The sequence below is a fragment of the Anolis sagrei genome, chromosome 2 (assembly GCF_037176765.1).
Source record: "Anolis sagrei isolate rAnoSag1 chromosome 2, rAnoSag1.mat, whole genome shotgun sequence".
In the NCBI taxonomy this organism is placed as follows: domain Eukaryota; kingdom Metazoa; phylum Chordata; class Lepidosauria; order Squamata; family Dactyloidae; genus Anolis; species Anolis sagrei.
The window spans coordinates 21,549,623-21,572,170 of record NC_090022.1 but is presented as its reverse complement, the minus strand read 5'-3'; the positions used below and the strand labels follow the sequence as shown (position 1 = coordinate 21,572,170).

The 22,548-nt window shown below is 41.7% G+C and overlaps 1 protein-coding gene across 1 annotated transcript; it reads right to left on the bottom strand.

Annotated features, from left to right (window-relative positions):
• Positions 1-19,147: 19,147 nt before the first annotated feature.
• Positions 19,148-22,314, bottom strand: IER3 (immediate early response 3). The gene is made up of 2 exons (XM_060759399.2): positions 22,030-22,314; positions 19,148-20,552 (listed from the first exon to the last, which is right to left on the bottom strand). Exons 1-2 carry the CDS (start codon positions 22,225-22,227, stop codon positions 20,205-20,207), a joined length of 546 nt encoding a protein of 181 aa, XP_060615382.2. The 5' UTR covers positions 22,228-22,314; the 3' UTR covers positions 19,148-20,204.
• Positions 22,315-22,548: the final 234 nt, after the last annotated feature.

The following is a 22,548-nucleotide window of genomic DNA, read 5'->3' as shown; positions in this document are numbered from 1 at the left end:
AGGTTTTGTACAAGAGAAGCCACAGCTAGTTGTACTTTTGGTCTTTAGACTGCAATTCAGGAACCTCAAACCGCGTTGTTCATATTCTTCTTTGAGTAGGTCAGGATGGGAAACTGTCCAGAGTTTAAGAGCTACCACTTTATTCATACATACATACATACATATATATAGGTAAAGGTTTCCTCTGACATTAAGTCCAGTTGTGTCCGACTCTGGGGTGTGGTGCTGATCTCTATTTCTAAGTCGGCGTTGTCTGTAGATACCTCCAAGGTCATGTGGCCACCATGACTACATGGAGCGCCGTTACCTTCCTGACGGAGCAGTACCTATTGATCTAAAATGACTAAAATGGTGACTAAAATGATCAAGGGTCTGGAAAACACGCCCTATGGGGAGCGGCTTAAGGAACTGGGCATGTTTAGCCTGAAGAAGAGAAGGCTGAGAGGAGATATGATAGCCATGTATAAATATGTGAGAGGAAGCCACAGGGAGGAGAGAGCAAGCTTGTTTTCTACTTCCCTGGAGACTAGGATGCGAAACAATGGCTTCAAACTACAAGAAAGGAGATTCCATCTGAACATGAGGAAGAACTTCCTGACTGTGAGAGCCGTTCAGCAGTGGAACTCTCTGCCCTGGAGTGTGGTGGAGGCTCCTTCTTTGGAAGCTTTTAAACAGAGGCTGGATGGCCATCTGCCAGGGGTGATTTGAATGCAATATTCCTGCTTCTTGGCAGGCGGTTGGACTGGATGGCCCATGAGGTGTATTCCAACTCTATGATTCTATGATTCTATACTCACATTTGCAAGTTTTCGAACTGCTAGGTTGGCAGAAGCTGGGGCTAACAGCGAGAGCTCATGTTGCTCCCCAGAGTCAGTTCATATATATGTGTGTGTGTGTGTGTGTGTGTGTATGTATGTATATATATATATATATATATACACACACATACACACACACACACACACACACACACACAATTTTATTAGATATAGACACAAAAGAGGGGCAGATATATATATATATATATATATATATATATATATATATATAATCAAAAGAAAAAAATTATAAAGAAATGAGGGAAAGGAAAAATATCTATGCATTAAAAATCTATATGGGAAAAATAGGGGAGGCAAAAACATAAGGTAGGGTAAGTGTTGACTTCCAATCTCTTTCATCAGGGTAGTGAATTGATGTTTATTTTCACTCTCTAATAAAATTTTCTATTCCCCCTCTCTCTCTCAAAAAAAGAAAAAGAAAAAGAAAAAAAATCTTTAAATCATCATTTTCATTTTTTTCTAGTTTCAATTAGTCTTTAAATACAGTCCAATCAGTTTCTTTTTCTGGGTGTCCTTGGTAATTCTTGAGTTGGTGTTTCAAATTGTCCATACTCATAAACTCTGTAATTTTTAGTAACCATTCCTCTATTGTTGGGATTGCTTTAGTCTTTCATTGTCTTGCATAAAATATTTTTGCTGCTGTTACGAAGAAATTAAATAAGATATCTTGATTTTTATCTAAATCCTTATCTGTTATTCCCAAAAGAAAGTATACCTGGACATAGCATAGTATTTGAGAACACAGAAATGCTGGACCACTCTAACAACCACCATGTCAGGCTACATAGAGAAGCCATTGAAGTCCACAAGCGTGTGGACAATTACAACAGAAAGGAGGAAACCATGACAATGAGCAAAATCTGGCCACCAGTATTAAAAAACTCTAAAATTAAAACAGCAAAACAGCAGAGGGAAAACAATCAGGGACATCTAATCACCTCTCAACAAAAGATCGCTCCAGGCAATGTCAAGAGAAAGGAGGAAACCATGATAATGAGCAAAATCTGGCTAGTAGTATTAAAAAACTCTAAAATTATAATAGTAAAACAACACTCAAATACAGAGGAACTCCAGACAAGAAACAATCACCTCTCAACAAAGGATTTCCCCAGGCAGTAACAAGCCAAACCTAAAAACTGTCAGGCCATCAAATGCTAATGAAGGTGGCTAATTGAAACATTCACACCTAGCTCCTACAGACAAGAGTTTTTTCTCCCACCCTGGACATTCCACAGATATATAAACCCAATTTTTCTAGTTTCCAACAAACCTCACAACCTCTGAGGATGCCTGCCACAGATGCAGGCAAAACAACAGGAGAGATTGCTTCCAGAACATGGCTATATAGCCCGAAAAACCTACAACAACCCAGAAAGTGTTCTGGTTTCATTTAAAAACTTCTGTTCAATATTTTCTGTATTTTTGTGTATATTTCTCTAATAATTATTCACAATTCCACAGGACCATCACATGTGGTAAAGGGTACCCACATGTTTTTCGCACTTCCAACCTTCGTCTTTAACACTTCACCAACTTTTGGGGTGTAATATACCATTGGTACTTTAACATTTCACCAACTTTTGGGGTGTAATATACTATTGGTAACATCATTTTTTACCAATTTTCTTTCAAATCATACGAATGTGTATTTCTGATTCCAAATTCTTTCCCATTCTTATTTTCTGCCCAATGTTGGCTGCCCATTAAGAGCTCCCACTTCTGCTGAAAATACCACTAAACAACCCAGAAAATATGAGAGATGCTGAAAGGTGACACTTGTTCTTTTCCCCCACAGTTTCAGTCCATGTCAAAATAATAAATGGGGAAGAATCATGGGGTCAAATCACATAGCTTGTCCTTGGAAAACTGATGTTTTTAAAAAGCTGGCATGGCAGTGCGAAATGTAATAGGGTGCTAATATAGGGAAAAACAAGAAATAGTGATATAGGGAGAAATGGGCTTGAACCCTTTCTTCAGTACAGAATAGTTGGGAATGACTTTCCCTCGCGCCTGATATTTGCATTGGGAGAAAACCTTCAGTTGATGCCAAGGGTGAATGCTACCCTTGGAACTTCCCCAATGTTTGCGGAAACAAGGAGTGTTTGACAATATTTTTCCAAATTGCAACACAGCCCGGCTACCAGTCATGAGTGAAGCGAGGCTTACATTTAAAACCACAATTAAATTGCAAGAGCTTCTCGTGTTATCTGATGTAAGGGAGTGGCAATATCTTGCTTTCTTTTCAGAGAATCCAGAGTTGGAAGAGACCACAAGGTTGCCCAGGCCAACTCCATTCTGCCATGCAGGGAGACACAATCAAAGCACTCCTGACAGATGGTCATTCAGCCTCTGCTTAAAAACCTTCCAAGAAGGAAACTTCAGCATAATCCGAGGAAGAATATATCACTGCCAAACAGCTGTTATTATTGTCAGGAAGTTGTTCCTAATGTTTAGGTTGAATCTTTTCCTCTCGTTTGAATCTGTTGATCTGTGTCATACTCTGGAGCAGCAGAAAATAAGCTGATGCCATACTCAAGAGGACACCCTTTCAAATAATCACAGTTATAATGTCCCCTCTGAATCTTCTCCAAGCTAAACATAACCAGTTCCTCATAGGGATATGTGGTTTCAAGACTTGGTCACTCTTCTCTGGACACATTCTCACTTCATCAATATCTTTCTTGAACTGTGGTGTCCAGAATTGGACACAATATTCCAGGGATGGTGCAAACAAAGCAGAATAGTAGTCCAACAAAACAAAGTGATGGAAAAATATTGGAGAAAGTTGTCATCCTGAGAATAATGGAATATGGAAAAAGCAGAGTCACACATGCACATTTTCCTCTTTTCTGTGTAAAATGATAAATTCTACATTGTCAGAATGGACCTTGAACTATTAAAATAGCACAACATCAGTTTTAAAAGCATATATATCTATATAAATAAAAATGTAATGTTAGTTTGTGGGATTAACATAATTTAAAACCACTGGACGGACTGACACCAGATTTGGACACAATACACCTATCAGGCCAACAAGTGACTGTCACTCATAAAAACAATGAAAACCACAGCGAAAGGGACTTTAAAGCCAAAAAAGCAAAAAGACGCTACAGTGCATGCGCAAAAATGACTCCCCTGGCAAACAAAACATACAATGGCATATCCCACACTCTCTTCTGGACCACAGCTCCCAGCATCCCCTAGACCAGGCCCTTTAGGAGAGGAGGATGATCCAAATGCACTGCTTTCAAGCTTTTTTCTCCTTTGATTTCTTTGAGAGCATCCCAATCTCTGCATATTTCCAATTTTCTATTCCTGGACTGCAACTCCCAGCAATCCTCCAGATAGATTAGACAGAGACAGATAGGTAGGTAGGTAGATAGATCAGGGAGTTGCAGTCCAGCTTATATATACACACACATATATAACAATCAATTCATTACTTCAAATCTTGTAGTTTCATAACCATCTAGATCAGTGGTTCTCAACCTGTGTTTTGGCTTACAACACCCAGAAATCCCAGCTAGTTTACCAGCTGTTAAGTTAAAGAGCCCACAACCAACCTGTTATGCCAGTTCCACTGGCATAACAGTCTGCTACCGAGCACAATTCAAAGTGCTGGCTTTGGCCTATAAAACACTAAATGGTTCTGGCCCAGTTTACCAGTCTGAACATATCTCCCTCTATGACCCACCTTGGAAGTTAAGATCATCTGGGGAGGCCCTGCTCTTGATCCCACCACCTTCGCAAGCATGACTGGGGGGATGATAGACAGTGCCTTCTCAGTGGTGGCTCCTTATCTGTGGAACTTCCTCCCCAATGAAATCAGCTTATCTCCCTTCCTCCTGCCTTTCAGGAAGAGGCTTAAGTTGTGACTGTGGGACCAAGAATTCAACCAGTATATAGTGCAATAAGGATAACAGACTAATGGAACCGACAATTGTACAGTCCTTGGACTACGATCTGGATTATGTGATTTTAATTGATGTTTTAACAATTAATGTTTGATTGTATGGTTTTAATTTTTTTTGTTATTTTTATATTTATATGTATTGGTATCAAATCGCTGCCTGCTGTAAGGCTGTCCTGAGTCCCCTTTTAGGGCGAGAAGGGCAGGATACAAATATGTGACATAAATAAATAAATAAATAATAAAGGAATTAGTGCCCCTCCTTTGCAGCAAACAAGGCCAGTGGGCAAAGGGAATTCTTCTTCATCTCTCTCATTTGAGGCTCCATGGAGGTAAACAACTTTTTGAGGAACATAAAGTCCTCTAGTGACCAAGGAGAGGGAAATAAAGATAATAATAGTTCTCTATCAGCTGCTCCTGGAGGTCCTTATCTGCCCTTCAGCCTCCACCAAAAGCAAGGACGGCTGGATACAAGTTGTTGTTTTTGAGAGGGAGATGCTGAATGAGATGGGGTGAAGCAGAGCACTAAGCAAGGGCAGCTTTCCCATTAAAAAGGGAGATTGCAGCCTCAGGCAGCAAAATATGAGGACTGGGGAATGATAGAAAGTTAGCATAACATAAAGCTCTTTATGTTGTTTTTCCATCTGGACATTGTCCCCTTGTTCTCTAATGGGATTTGGGTCCAGGATGCCCATAGATAGCAAAAATCCATGGATGCTTGTGTCTCATTTCATGCAATGGTGTAGTACAATTATGTCCCTTATATAAAATGGCGAAAATGTATGTCAGTGATAGCCTGATAGATCTATGAAATGACAGGAGGTTTCAGAGGGCTACACTTCCTTTTGGATTTTATTCCTTGACTATTTTTGAGTCGTGGTTGGTTGAATTTGTGGATACAGAGCCCATGGATATGGAGGGCTGACTGTATTTCATTTATCATCATCATCACCAACAACAACATGTAGAGGAAATGTTTGAAACATTTCAACGTGTGCCTCACAATTACAGTGTTTTTAAAAATGCACATATACAATCGTAGTAAATCCTCAAAATCATCCTTCGACTTAGGCCAGTATTTTCATTCCTATATAGTAGAGTACTGAAGCTGGCAGGAAAAAAATGGTTGTCCTAATTTGTTGGTCAAGAAAAGTTAAGCAGATTGATCAAAAAAGAAAGATGGGTTCCATGGTTGTCAGAGAGAGAACTGAATAGGACTCCTGTACCAATACAATAATCATCATTGTCACTGCCTCTGAAAAATCCTGCAAATCTCTTGAGAAGACAGGCGGACAAATACTAGCATGCTGGAAGAGTCAAAGACCACCAGCATACTGGAAGAGTCAAAGATGGTCCTATGCCATCAACTCTGCTGGACCAGCCACATTGTCTGAATGCCTGATCACCATCTGCCAAAGCAGTTACTATACTCTGAACTCACGAATGGGAAACGTAATATTGGTGGACAGGAAAAGAGATTTGAAGATGGGCTTAAAGCCAACCTTAAAAACTGTGGCATAGACACTGAGAACTGTGAGGCCCTGACCCTTGAATGCTCTAACTGGAGGTCAGCTGTGACCAGCAGTGCTGCACAATTCGAAGAGGCACGAATGGAGGGCAAAAGGGAAAAAAGTGCCAAGAGAAAGGCTCGTCAAGTCAACCCTGACCAGGACCACCTTCCATCTGGAAACCAATGTCCTCACTAACATGCAAATTAAGAATAGGGCTCCACAGCCACTTTTGGCCTGCATCAATAGGAGCATAGTGTCTAGATCTAGGGAAGTAATGCTACCCCTCTATTCTGCTTTGGTTAGACCACATCTGGAATATTGTGTCCAGTTCTGGGCACCACAATTCAAGAGAGATATTGACAAGCTGGAATGTGTCCAGAGGAGGGCGACTAAAATGATCAAGGGTCTGGAGAACAAGCCCTATGAGGAGCGGCTTAAGGAACTGGGCATGTTTAGCCTGAAGAAGAGAAGGTTGAGAGGAGATATGATAGCCATGTATAAATATGTGAGAGGAAGCCACAGGGAGGAGGGAGCAAGCTTGTTTTCTGCTTCCCTGGAGACTAGGACGCGAAACAATGGCTTCAAACTAAAAGAGAGGAGATTCCATCTGAACATGAGGAAGAACTTCCTGACTGTGAGAGCCGTTCAGCAGTGGAACTCTCTGCCCCGGAGTGTGGTGGAGGCTCCTTCTTTGGAAGCTTTTAAACAGAGGCTGGATGGCCAGCTGTCAGGGGTGATTTGAATGCAATATTCCTGCTTCTTGGCAGAAAGGGGTTGGACTGGATGGCCCATGAAGTCTCTTCCAATTTTTTGATTCTATGATTCTATATCCAACTCTCTTCTTGCGGCTTGAGACAGAGTACAATAGTGTTAAAATGGTTGGCTAAAAGTGGATATTTCAGCAGTGGATGTTGATGAGATTCTAAGCAATCATTAAAGGTAGAAAAGCCCTCTTTGGTTGCTAATATGGCAATCCCAAGTTAAGTTTTACCAGGAAGACATGCATTCTGAAATGATGCCCTCCTTCTTTCCTGAATCTATCATGCCAAAAGGCTCATCACATGAAGTTCATGGCTAAGCAGTTGTCTAAACATGCGTTCCCACATCCATAGCTTATTACTCCACGTCCGGTATACCACTCCAGATGTACCACTTTTAGGAAGGATGTTAAGAAAGAATATAGCTCACACTTAAGTGGGCCTCTGTGCTTTTCTGTTTACCCTGTCATTAAGAAGAAAACAGATAATGCAGGAAAAAGAGTATTAAGGAAAGCAACAACCTGGCATGAAGAAATCTTCGTTTGTAGCATCAGAAAGGATGTGGTGTAAACAAGAACAAGGTGAAAGTATCAGTCACTGAAGATTGAAAACCAATTATTGTTCTGTGTCATCAGGTCATTTCTGACTCATGGCAAAATTAAAATGAACTCATCACAGGGTCAGATTTGTTCAGAGGGTATTTGCCAATGCCCTCTTTTGAAGTTGAGAGAATATGACTTGCCCAAGGTCACTTAATGATCTCCCATGACTGAGGGAGGATTTGCACTCTGGTCTCCATAGTTGCAGTCCAAAGCTGAAGTACATAGAAAGAAGTAAAAAAATCCCCCTCTTTACTGCTTCTTCCCCATCATAAACTCATCCCCACTCTTCATGGACAATGTTTGCAGATCAGGTCATACTCCTTTTGTAGCCAAATTTAGAGCTAGGACCACGGATAAGAGGATCAATGCCTGGTGTGTGTTCAAGCTAAACCAAATTAGATCAGGTCAGAGAAGTCATTCACCAGGGTGAAGACAAGCCACAGAGGTGTATTCGATCTGGCCAGAAAGGATGCGTATACAAGCAAATGCTTCCAAAGGTACAGCATAACATTAATACAGAAACACAAAATTGTATAAATTTGACAGCTATTCAAACCTCCTGCTCCCTCCCCTGATTGACTGAAAGAAGGGCTGGTTTGGATTCACACGCTGATTGGCTGGTCCTCCTGATGATATTGCCACCTCCAGGTGGGGCTTCCCTCTAGCTGGGAGCAGATGTGGATGGTATCCTCTAGAGGAGTGAATGAGTTCTGGAAGATCCATGCTCATATTTGCGAATTGTCATGAGTTTCCAAATGGTTTAATTGTCCAGTTCCAGGAGATGGGGAAACACTTTGGGAAAACAAAGGTGAGGGGTCACCGGAGCAAAAGATGATGACCTCTTTGGATGTGAAATAAAGGAGTCCACAAATGTACATATTCCAAGTTTCTATTTCTGCACGCTGGCCAGCAGAGATACTTCCACATCACATGTGTTGCAGTATGGCTTATCACCGTGATAGCCCTATTGTTCCAAATGGAACATGTGGAGGCTCCCGTGTTGGAGGCACAGTGTCCTATCATGCCGCCACTCCAGTTGAGCAATGGAGCCCCACCGGAAGTGAGGAAATGTCATGTGATGGGTGGTATTGTAGCCTAGTCAGATTTTGAGTACTTTGACAAGGAGGAAGGGGATGCTGGGAGAGAGTCAGAGGATGCTTGGAGAGTATCAGAGGGCCCAGAAGAGAATAGAAATGGCCTAGGAAGAGTTGTTTTGGAATCTCTTGGCAGTTCCCAAGAGACTGGAAAAAGTGATATCATTTCCCATGGGAACCTGCCAGAAGTGCAGGCTGAGAGAAATGTGGGAGATGAATGTTTGTCTAGGTCAAGGCATTTGGAATTGTGGAAACAAAACATGCAACAACAACAGACTTGTTTTTCCCAGAGATAAAGAGAGGAAAAGCAGGTGTGTGTGAAATGATGTTATGAGAGGGATTGAGGCTTTTAAAAGTCGTTCCTGGTGGTAATATCTTTGTGAGAGTAACACTGCATTCAGATGAAGAGCTCTCAGTTTTTGGGGCCTATGTTCTTGGAATTCATATGTTCAAGTTTCTAAATGCTTCTAGTTCATGTGGGGGATAGTTTGCCTGCCTTTGATTCATGCTATCTTGTCTTTGAATATCTCTGAGGTTTGATTTTGGAGACTATATGTTACTGGAGTTTTGAACTCTTGGCTTTCATGGAAAGAACCTTGTCAACTTTGATTCTATCTTTTGAATTTGCTTAATTTATATACTCTTCTTTTAATAGACTTTTACTTACTGGATTACCTGGACAGAGTGTGGTTTGTGGTGAAAAGGTGTTTCAGGGCTCTAGGGCAACAGGCAGTGTGGGGCTCCATCGTCCAAATGGGGAGGCAGGGTCCTAGGGCGCTAAACATTTGTCATGTGATGAAGTCATAGGACTATAAAGAGTGAAGGGTTTCCATATTTTTCAAGTTCTGTGGAGCAGGGAGCCCCTCAATCTATTCAGCCATTAGCTTCTCGGATTTGGGACGAATGAAAAACTCCCTTCGCACCAGATTCCTCAGATTTCAGACGGTGAATTATGACAACTGGATTTTAGATGACATTTGCGATCATGGCTGAATGGCTGTTAGTGTAAATGTAAATTCCAGACTTTATGAGGTTGTGGGTCCGGTTTATGACACCGTGAACACTAAATGGGATGCTAGACATTGTTTCCACCAGGCCCCCTGGACGGATAGATTATAAAACATATTCCAAAAGATTGTTTTAAAACAAGTCTTAAAAACCAATTTTAAACCTCAAGGGACAGAAGGAAAAATATAATTTTGGCCACATAAAAAAGCCTTAAAAAAAAGGAGCCAGACTGACTGGGGCCACAGGGTTCATAATTGATGTAGTTATAGAAAATCTCATCTATTTACCACCCTGGAGTGTCTTGCAGTTTGGTGGGACATACAAAATCTCTGCTTAAAAAAACTGTTCGATTGCAACTTCCAATACCCCTCACTATTATCTATGTAATCAAGGGCTAATGGGAATTGCAATCCAATAAGATCCGGAGAAATATAGTGTGGTACCCACCTTCTGCAAACAAACAAAAAAGATGTATTTCTTAGCATAATGTATTTTGCTTTTTCTTTACTTTCCTGATATCCAACTCTAACCCTGGACTGCTGTTTGAATCTGTTATGCTTTTTCAGATTGGCTTTGCAAACATTCTTCCCTTTTCTTAGAAGAATGATATCACATGTTTCTTCTTAATCTGAGCTAAATGTTGTGTATTCCCATCTGCCTTTTCTGAATCTGATAAGGTGCCCTATAATGACACTATGTTTTATTAGAATGTCCTCCCACTTCTTTCTCACTATGAAATGCTTATTATATTCCTTTTACACCATGGAATTTATTGAATGAACTCATGTTAAAGATACAAAGAAATGCCCACTGAGATAAACTTTAGTTTACTGGCACAAATGGGAAACAGATTTACTTCTCTTTGGTTATCAGATGTGAACTCTATATGGGGTGTACATAATGTAGACAATATAATAGTAATAGTAGTAATAATAATAATCGTCATCACAATAAGTCCTAGACGCTTGGGAAGTGTTTGACTTGTGATTTTGTGATGTGAAATCCAGCATATAGATCTTGTTTGCTGTGACATACTGTGTTTTTTTGTCAGAATGATAATAATAATAATAATAATAATAATAATAATAATAATTCAGACTAACAAGAGTTTTGGAGCACAATACCTGACTTCACGATCGTGTTAAAGAACAAAGTATGGTTCGTTGATGTTGCAATCCTAGGTGACAGCAGGATTGAAGAGAAACAACTGGAAAAGCTGACACGATATGAGGATTTAAAGATCGAACTGTAAAGACTCTGGCACAAACCAGTAAAGGTGGTCCCAGTGGTGATCGATACACTGGGTGCAGTGCCTAAAGACCTTGGCCTACACTTAAACACAATCGGTGCTGACAAAATTCACATCTGCCAGCTGCAGGCCACCTTACTGAGATCTGCACGCATTATCCGCCGATACGTCACACAGTCCTAGACACTTGGGAAGTGTCCGATGTGTGTTCCAATACAACAGCCAGCAGAGTGATCTTGTCTGCTGTGGACTCATCTTGTTGTGTTTCCAATAATAATAATAATAATAATAATAATAATAATAATAATAATAATAAATTATTATCAATTCCAGCCATTGGACTGCATTTTCATGACCTCGGAAGCCCCTTACCTACTTCTGCAAGCCCTCCGAGCTCTGCAAAAAAATCAAGCAATTCTTGCCCTAAAACCATAGAGAAAGCCTCTCCTGATGTGTTAAAGACATGTGAAAATATCCTTACTCCATTCTCAGAAGCACTGCAGAATCCCATACTGTTCCACACTACCTCTGCTTTCCCTTACAGTCACTTTCAAGATGGCAACAGAAAGTAATGCAAGGTGTCTTGTTTTCACCATTTTGAGATGGAGACAATCAGAGACATTTGAGCTTGTTCTGGGTTTTGTGCTGTGTCGGCATGGTCTGGAGAGGCTGGGTTATTGGTCCTTGTCCCCCATATGGTTGGCCATCCCTACTCTAAAACATTCCTGCGAATACACTGTTGTTTTTGCTGAAAGATTCTGAGGAAGTCAAAATCTTTTTCTTATCAGGTTTTGCAGGAACACTGTATCCATTCATTAATTAGATTTAATTTTATATCCTCAACATCAAGTTGTCATAGGGGGGTCCTTGTCCTTTCTCTGTGAGTTAGGATAGGTTTAGAAAGAGTGACTGGCCCAAGGCCATTCAATAGGCTTCATGGCCAAGTGATCTCAATTTAGCTCCCTTTAGTTTTAGTCAATCACTCTAACCTTTATTCGTGTTGGTTCTCTGTTTTTGCTCCCCTTTATTTCAAAATTGATCTGTGGAATGATATCCTTCATCAGTGTATACCTGAGCAGACTATTGTCCTGTGTAACATTATCCTTCATCAGTGTATACCTAAGCTGACTATTGTCTAGCTGGCCGTTACCATGAGTTGTGTACCTTCAAGTCCTTTCTGACCTATTGTGACGCTCTCACAGGGTTTTCTTGCCAATATTTGTTCAGAGTGAGTTTGCCTTTGCTTTCCTCTGAGGCTGAAGGAATATGACTCGCCCAAAGTCACCCAGTGGGTTTTCATGGACAAATGGGGATTTGAATGGATCCTTTGCCTTCCTCTGAAAGTAAGACATGATTACCCAGTGAGTTAGTCAAGTGTGGTTTGAGCTATTGTTGTGCTCCAGTGCTCAAGCCACCACACTATTCTCGCTCTAGTGTACAACTAGCCAAGAATTACTCTCGTCTTTTCTTAAGGTCATTGCACTCATTACAGATATAATAAATTAGAGCGAGAATATATTAAGTGGCTCCATGCATTTCCTTTATCACATTTTCAATATGGAAAAATATGTGTAAGAGTTCCAAGGCCAACTAGAGCTGTCTATACTCAACTAGGTTTTGAAATCATAATAAACACACGAAGGAGACTCCCATGTCACAGGACAGCTCCATGGTTGAGTTCATTCCATGGTCGCCACAAGACCACACTGTCTGACATCATGAGGCTGCCATCAAAAATACAAAACAATCTGTTTAATACCCTCAAATCACAACAAAATAGCAATGCAATGGTGCAAGGAATAACCGCCTGTCCCCGACAACACTGGCATTCACCATATTCCCCAAAGATGAAGGAGACAGGAGGAAGAAGGAAGAAGAAGAATAGCAGGGGAATTGGAACTTGCTTTTTCTGACAATTACTCTTTTACAAGCTGCTTGTTGCACTAGAGTCCTGAAACACCTTTTCACCACAAACCACACTCTGTCCAGGTAATCCAGTAAGTAAACTTTTATTAAGAGAAGATTATATCAAAATAATCAAATGTAAAAAGGATAATCAAAGTTCAAAAAGTTATTTTCAAGATAGCCAAAATTCCAAAATCCTTTCAAATATAATCTCAAGAGTCAGTTCACAGATATATCCATAAACATGATAGCATGAATTCAAGACAGGCAACCTATGCTGCATATGGAACTAGAAACAGGAACAGACTTAAAAACTTGAATATATGAATCCAAAAACATGGGACCAAGAACCGAGAACTGTTCACTTGAATACAATGTTGCTCTCACCAAGGATCGCACCAGCAGAAAACCACTTAAAAGGCCTCTGGCCCTCCCATGACATCAGTTCTCATACACCTGCTTTTCCTCTAAATGGCTGGGAAAAGCGAGTCTGTCTCTGTTGTACCCTCTGCCTCTGAAGTTCCAAGTGCCTTGACCTGGACAAACATTTGTCTCCCACATATCTCTCAGCTGTCACTTCTGACAGCTTCTCATGAGAACCGATATTGCGTTCTCCAGTCTCATGGAAACTGCTAGGAGATTCCAAAACAACTCTCTCCAGTCCAGTTCTATCGTCCTCTGGGCCCTCCAAATCTATCCCAGCATTCCATTCCTCATCTTCTGAGCACTCAGAATCTGAGCAGGCCACAACACTGCTAAGAAAATTTTCTGGGACAGATATTTTTTAATCTAAAAGCATTAAAAAGAAAAAAAATGGATCCCTCGGTGAATCCTTCCTCCTCATATTACTGAAATAGGTGAGTGTATTGAGGTGGTAGAATAGGCTGTTATATTTTATCTGGCCTAGTTTTTTCAAGTTCTGGAGGAATATCTGTCTTTTCATATGAATGTCAACCATCAAATATTTTCACTGATCATTTCATCCCCCTCTACAGACAATTGGTATCTTGTGTCACCGGAGGGTGAGCATTTCCACTGACCGTATGTCCCGTTTTTGCTGGCTTTGCTCTCTGATGCACCAAACAAATGGGATCTGTAATGAAATGTGGCATGGCATGTTTAGAGTTTCAGCAAGCCAGGCATGTGCTCCTTTGCCGTGGGAAAGTAGGGAATGAGATCTGTTGCAGAGACATGAAGTGTTTATGGATTTCGCCATCAGCTTGCTTAGCTGATACAAAGAAGAGTCAGTGGCTAGTGTCATGTTGGCTAGTGTCATGCAAACACAGAAGACCCTGGTTTGAAAGCCTCATTGACCTTGCACCAACCATTCACACTTAGTCTAAGTCACAAAGTTATTTTGAGAACAGATTGTGACTTCCAGAATCTCTTAAATTCGGCACAAACTGATGCCTCCCAGAGGGGCTATAGCTCTTATCAACTGTTGTCAGAAAGATCAAAGATTATTGTGGTCTAACGTATCTGGAAAGCAACTGGTTGGAGAAACACCTTAGTGAAAGTGCAGAATAAAAATGGAACCAATCAATAAAATGGTATTTCCCCCAATGCACTTTGGTTCTGTCCTGCAATGCTCAGACTGCATACATAGCAGTAGGGTTCCTGGATGAGTGAGGGTGGTATGGAGGGCACAACTTCTGAGATCCAACTTGGCACTCTTGGTACAACATATACAGCTGACCCCTTTTTATTCACAGATTCTACATCTGTAGATTCAACCATTTGCAATTTCGAAAATTGTTTTTTTTAAAAAACTAGGAAACATTGGTTATGCCATTTTATTACACCACTAGCTGGCCCCTGCCACGCGTTGCTGTGGCTCAGTCTGTTGATCTGGAAAATAAAGTAATGAGAAAATGTTGGTTTCTAATATATGTAATTCCTTTATGCTTGTGGGTAAACAGTATTCCTTGTTGTTTCTATGTCAGTATTGATGTGGAGATTATCTGGTTTGCCTACTCTGGAACATGCAATATATAATTGCCCTTCTTTAGGGGTCCCTTTCAAATCTATGATACTATATCTCTCTGTGTGTGAATCATATCTATCTATATCTATCTATCTATGGCTGGATGGCTCTTTGTCAGGAGGACTTTGATTACTTTTCATGCCCTGATGAAGGGAGTTGGATTGGATGGCCTTAAGTATTTTCTGTTGGTCATGGGGGTTCTGTGTGGGAAGTTTGCCCCGATTCTGTCATTGGTGGGGTTCGGAATGCTCTTTAATTGTAGGTGAACTGTGAATCCCAGTGACTACAACTCCCAAAGGTCAAGGTCTCCCCCCCCCCCAAAAAAAAACCTCCACATGTGTTCATATTTGGGCATATGGAGTATTCGTGCCAAGTTTGGTCCAGATCCATCATTGTTTGAGTCCACCATGCTCTCTGGATGTAGGTGAACTACAACTCCCAAACTCAAGGTCAATGCCCACCAAACCTTTCTAGTGTGTTCTGTTGGTCGTGGGGTTTCTGTCTGTCAAGTTTGGTTCAATTCCATCGTTGGTTGAATTCAGAATGCTCTTTGATTGTAGGTGAACTATAAATCCCAGCAACTACAACTCCCAAATGACAAACTCATTTTTTTTGGGGTGAAGGACATACATTGGGTTGTTAGGTGTCTTGTGTCCAAATTTGGTGTCAATTCGCCCAGTGGTTTTTGAGTTCTGTTAATCCCACAAACGAACATTACATTTTTATTTATATAGATAATATCTAATGGGAATGAAGCATCCACAGATTTTGGTATCCTTAGGCGGTCCTGGACCAAACCCCAGTGGATACCAGACCGTCTGTATCTCTTTATTAATAGGCCAGCATGTATATTATGGGTATATAACGGGTGTCCAAAAATGCTTGCCTGCTACCAGAGATTCTCTTTGGTGTTGTACTTTGGAATGGCCACACAAAGCTGCAAGAATTGTTTCCCTTCTTTTATATCTATAATAACATTTAAGCAGAGCTCCTGGTGGCACAATGGGTTAAACCAGGACTGAAGACCGACAGATCGGAGGTTCAAAGAGAGCGTGGATGAGCTCCCTCTGTCAGCTCCAGCTCCCCATGCGGGGACATGAGAGAAGCCTCCCACAAGGATGGTGAAACACCAAAACATCCGGGCATCCCCTGGGCAATGTCCTTGCAGATGGCCAGTTCTCTCACACCAGAAGCAACTTACAGTTTCTTAAGTCACTCCTGACATGAAAAGAAAATTAAGCATTTAATCCAATATCATATTTCTAATACCATGATGATTTTTGTGAGACCTTCACACCTACAGCTTAAGTTAGTTCTGTTCCATAAGTCACTTACAGCAGTATCCTCTATATTTATCTTGGGCATACCCCTATCTTGTTTGTTCCCACCCCGTGACACACTGCTGTGGCTGAGAATGTGAGTTAATCTGCACTTCTATCAGGTCCCTTTCTGTTCCCATGAGACTTAGGTCTGAGTAGTTTTCTTGCTGAATGTTACACAGGCCTCTTATCAATTTGTGTAGCAACCTTGCAAAATAAAAAAAATAACCTTAGAGGGCATTATTTAGTGGCAGTATGAACAACCACCTACAGAAACAAGATTTTCCATTTCTATTCTGCTCCATACGGCATGATTTGTTGCAATACCTTGTAGGTTCACAATATTGTTTCCTGATTTAGCAACAAACCCAGCCTGGTTTGAGTGGAATCTTACTTTGGTTGCTACTTGTCTGAACTGGTTTTGTTCTAGAATAAGCATAAGCAACTTCAAGCTTTTCACATATTATTAGATTGCAACTCCCATCAGTGCTTGCAGTAAGGGATCAAGGGAAGTATAGCCCACCAAAAAGATCCTAAATTCACCATCTCTGGTATACAGTTGGCTCTTCACATTTGCAGAGTTTTGAGCAATGTGTTTCTCCTAGAAACTTCTAGGGTTGGGATCTACATCACCCTATTTCCCAGGATCTGATTCCGTATTATCTGCTTTGAATTGGATTATATGAGTCTTCACTGTCAGATAATCTGGTATAACCAGATGATTTGGGATCAGTCCTGCAATATAGGGCAGCATAGATCCAGCCTAGGTCCTCCAGCAGAATGTAATGGCTAACTTCAAGCAGATATTGACCATAGGAACATACAGGAGGACCCAAAGATAGAACTGGACCGGGCTGTGGCACAGCTAGTTACTAGCCAGCTGCATTAAATCACTACTGACCGAGAAGTCATGAGTTGGAAGCCAACCCGGGTCGGAGTGAGCTACTGACCATTAATAGTCAAGTTTGCTGTTGACCTATGCAGCCCGAAAGACAGTTGCACCTGTCAAGTAGGAAATTTAGGTACCATTTTATGCGGGGATGCTAATTTATCTACAGTGGCAAGATATCCTTCCCTGAGTTGGTTCTCAATTCTTTCTTTTACCAAACCTTGCCCATTTATGGTTATATGATTTTTTGAGTTCATTAGCTGCTGTTTACATTTTGCACTCCCAATGGCACAGTGGGGTCACCAGTTCAAATCTGGGGAGCGGGGTGAGCTCCTGCTGTTAGCCCCAGCTTCTGCCAACCTAGTAATTCGAAAACATGCAAATGTGAGTAGATCAATAGGTACTGCTCCGGTGGGAAGGTAATGGCGCTCCATGCGGTCATGCTGGCCACATGACCTTGGAGGTGTCTATGGACAATGCAGGCTCTTCGGCTTAGAAATGGAGATGAGCACTAATCCCAGACTCAGGGGAAACCATGCAGTCATGCTGGCCATATGACCTTGGAGATGTCTACGGACAATGCCTGCTCTTCGGCATAATAATAATAATAATAATAATAATAATAATAATAATAATATTTATTTATATACTGCTCTATCTCCCCAAGGGGGACTCAGGGCGGTTTCCAAGTAACATCACCGAAACATACAAAACAACATAAGCATAAAATTATCACAATAACACATGTATATTAAAAATAATCCTGCCTATTCAGAGAAATTAAAAAACTGGGCCAAGACTAGTGCAAACTCAAAATATGAGCGGGTCAGAAATTAAGTACAGTACTATAACAGGGTAACGGCAATAGCAGGTATGGGTCTGTGGCTGCTCATTTCCAGGGCCTATTAGAGGGATGACCGGAGTAATAGGTAAGAAGTGCAAGGCCATATTCAGTAATGTCTGGAGCTTGACTAGAACTGGTCATTCTCAAAGGCTTGTTGAAACCACCAGGTCTTCAAGCTCTTATGAAAGGAGGGGAGGGATGGGGCCTGTCTTATTTACCTTGGAAGGGTGTTCCAGAGGCAGGGGGCCACCACCGAGAAGGCCCTCTCTCTCATCCCCACCAGTCGTATTTGTGACGGTGGTGGGAGCAAAAGGAGGGCCTCCCCGGAAGATCTTAGAGTTCGCACTGGTTCATAGAAGGTTGTTTAGCCTTAGAAATGGAGAGGAGCACCAACCTCCAGACTCAGGAACGAGTGGACTAAATGTCAGGGGAAAACCTTTACCCTTTACATTTTGGTAAGCATAAGTTGACCTTTTTATGGAAATATAGAGATTGTATGTGATCAAGATATTGAGCAATAGTGAGGACCCTATTTCTATCTTTTTCACACGTACTGCTGCCATGTTTATCTTCCATATTTGCATATTTTGATTACATGTATTGGTTAGCTTTGTTTTATATTGTTTTGTATTTATTCCCTTTCTTCTTCATACATGCATGTTAGATAATATGCCTTTGGCAGGGCCTGTTGTTTTACTGTGAAATGCCATGGACATTGGATGATACTATGTAAATAAATGATAATAATAATCTGCTTGCCTATATGTATCACTTAGTACTAGAGGCAGTATGCACCTGTATATCATTTGATGGGGAAGGAGAGATGGGAAATACTGCTGTATTCGTGTACTGCTGATGGGTTTTCTATTGACCACTTTGTTGACTAATCTGTAAACAGAGGACTGGAATAATGGGCCTTTGGTTTGATCCAGCAAGGCTCTTCTTATGTGTTGATAAGATGTCGGCAGTCAGTTTCTCAGGCAATCACAAGAAATATAGCACTGTCCTGAGTACATATATGTATTTTTCATGATCTTAAAACAGGCCTGGGCAAACTTTGGCCCTCCAGGTGTTTTGGACTTCAACTCCCACAATTCCTAACAGCCTTCCGGCTGTTGGGAATTGTGGGAGTTGAAGTCCAAAACACCTGGAGGGCCAAAGTTTGCCCAGGCCTGGTCTAGTCCCATTCCCACCATAAACCACATTAAATATTCAAGCCAGACAAAAGGAAATAATATCACATTTTTATTCATTTGTTCATGGAACATACAGACCATAGACAATTCATGTAGACATGTAAAGTGCAATTCGCAAAATAAATTTACTTCTGTTTCCGAAATGCCAGTCTGGATGTTCTTAGTGCTTTTTCTTTTTTTTCTTTTTCCAGAAAGAGAGATTTCCAATGCTTACATAGTAAGCAAAATGCTCTAACAATAAACATTGCTGGCTAATACTCAAGAACAGGAAAAAACCAATATTAATGCTCATACAATATTATTTGTCAGCGTTGATTTACTTTCGTTCCCTGTCATACAAATGAGTTTGAAAGCAAGTCACTTCAGAGCATCGCGGCGCCATCCTTTCAGTGGCTTCCCTTCCATAGTTCAATATCTACTAAACATTACCAAGTTACATAAATACAGATTCTAAATCTACAAATCATCACCTTTTCCATGTAAGATTTTAATTACTTTCCCAAAAAGCCACACTATAACACTCTCACTAGAGCTGAGTTTCTAGAACTGCATTCCTCCAGTTGTTTTGGACTTCAACTCCCATAATTTGGCTGGGATTTTTGGGAGCTGAAGTCCAAAACACCTGGAGGAAGAGAGTTTGAGAAATACTGCAGTAGAGCAAAACAGTCCAAGCGACCCTTGTGTGAGCCGAGATTTTTCCTTGTCAACATTTAGTTTGGCAAAACTTTAAATACATCAGTTGAAATTACATCATATTATTATTATTATTATTATTATTAAATAAATAAATATTAAATTAATGTCTTCTTCTTTTCTTCCGTTCGCCAGATATCTGGCTGAATACAGAAATGGGGAACCTCCCCACCCAGTGTCAGTTCAAGTCAAGTATAATTTTCATTGACGTCAGTTCACGGGTCTGGCCGAGTTCACTTTGCTGTCATTGCAGAGTGCCGGAAAGAGCTGGATCCCTTCCCAACAGCATTAACCCTTCTGCGGTTTGCATTCTGCTTAGAAGAAAGCCGCTTTTTTTCCTCCAAAGCCAAGCTCCTGCCTCTAAGACGTCGCAATTCAGTCAAGTCTCTCTCTTAGTTCATCAGAAAGCAGCCTGGCTCTGCTCCAAAAGCTGGGTGATATCAACCGTGGATTCGGATGTCTCGTTCTTCACCCAATGCCAGCTGGTTGCATTGACCACCACGTCTCCATGGGTTTCAATTTCAGTGGAGGGTGCTGGGAGCTCAGGCTCCTGCAAATGGAGGGGTTCTCCACGAGACTCCCTCGACTCCACGGAGCAACGAGAGAAGTTTTCTTCAGTGGTCAGGGAAACAAAGGTGGCCGGAAGCTCCTCTTCTGCACTGTAGATTTGGAAAAGGACGACAGTGAGGAGGATGAAAAGAAGGCGCTTGGCATAGTTAGGCTCTTCTGTGGGGTAGTAGCGCTTTGCCTGGAAGGAGAGCAGAGGCAGATGGTTAGAAACATTAATAAAACACAAAACAACCACATATTCTGTGCACTTAATATGTGATGGAGTCTCCTTCCCTGGAGGTTTCGAAACATAGACATAAACATGGCTGTCTGTGAGGAGTACTTTGTGTATTGTGTATAGCACTGCATTGGACTGTTTGGCCCTTATACTCTAATCCAACTTTACTATTCAGTGATTCCATTTTCTCACTTCACTCCCTTCTACATTGCCATATAATCCAGTGCAAACCAGATAATCTGGATTTTATATGGCAGTGTGTGGAAGGGGCCTTCTTTGCAGTGAAGCAAGCTTTCCAAAATCCATTGGCAAATTCACAATGGCTCACAATGGACATGGCTCAGTTGTCATATGTCTTCAGATCAATTCCAATTCATCCACACTGCAAACTATAGGTGTTTGACACCACCAATTGCTATGGCATCAGCTGTAGAACAAATGCAGTTTGACACCACTTTGCCATGCTTTAGGACTACGGAATCATAAATATAGTAGTTTTACGAGGTTTTTAGCTTTCTCTGACAAAGACGACCGATGCTTCATCAAACAATTCCCAGGATTCCACAGCATTCAGCCATGGTAGTTAAAGTGGCGCCAAACTGCACTAAGTCTACCGTTAGGAATTGTGGGAGTTGAAGTCCAAAACACCTGGAGGGCCAACGTTTTCCCATGCCTGATCCATGCTGTAGAATAAATGCAGTTTGACCGCAGTTTTAATTGCCATGGCTCAATGTTACAGAAGCCTTAGAGATGTAGTTGGGCGAGGCCAAAATTGCAACTCTCAGGATCCCATAGCATGGAGCCATGACAATTAAAAGTGGCAACAGACTGCATTCATTCTGCAATGTAGATGCACCCAATGGCACCCTTTCATACAGCAAACCACAGGCCATCTGCTGCAATGCAACCTGAGCCCTGCTACATGCACCATGGAGGACCTTGTTTTAACAACACCAGAGGCACTCCAAGTGGGCAGCTACTGGTCAAAAGACATTTAATCAACCACCAAGTTTGCAAACTTTGTGGTTTGTTTATTATTAATGCAACCCAACTGTTTGGTTCGCTCCTGACACGATAAATAAATAGAGAACACCTTGTCCTTGGCTCCACTCGATTTCAAGACCCTTGGCTTTAAACCAGGCCTGGGCAAACTTGGGCCCTTCAGGTGTTTTGGACTCCAACTCCCACAATTCCTCAAGACCCTTGACTTCCTCTCCTCTCTGCAATCTCAATATTTCTGTGTCTTACAAGGGGTTGAATGAATGAAGCTGGACACCTCTTGAGCTGCCATGGCTCAATGCTATGGGATTGTGGGAGCTAGTTTGGCAAGGCACTAGAACTCTTGCAGAACTACAACTCCCAGGATCCCATAGCATTGCAGTGCTGTCAATCAAACGGCATTGATTCAGCTACAGCCTATATGCGCCCAAATACTTACCACTGGTGGGTAAAGCACTCTCCTGGATCTCTTTTTGCTCCTGAGGGTCTTGGAGCCCTTCCTGGGTGCAGCAGGGCTCGTCTCGACCTCTGGGATGGGGTCGAAAGTGAAGTATTGGGGCCCCGTGGGCTCCCTTCTTTTGGGGCCTTCGGGCATGGTGAAAGTTCGGGTCAGTCTGGACTCGCAAGCGTAGCACATGGCCGTGGGGCTGGAAGGCAAGACGTGTATAGAACAGCAGCGAGGAAACAGCTAAGCAGGATCAAGCAGCTGCTTGGAGTGAAGAGCCAGCTTACCCTGCTCGGGTTTTTATGAATGGGAGAGGGCCCGCCTCCAGCGCCACGCGATTGGCCGAAAGGGTTCGAATGGGGGACGCCGCTGATTGGGGGAATCAGGGAAGACAGCTCACAATGGGAAACTCCAATCTTGTTCAAGCTCGAGCCTGTTTGTGGGCTCGGCGCGAGGGAGAGTGGCACGCAGGGAAAAGGAGGGAAAAAAAGGAAAAGGGGGAAAATAGTTGCG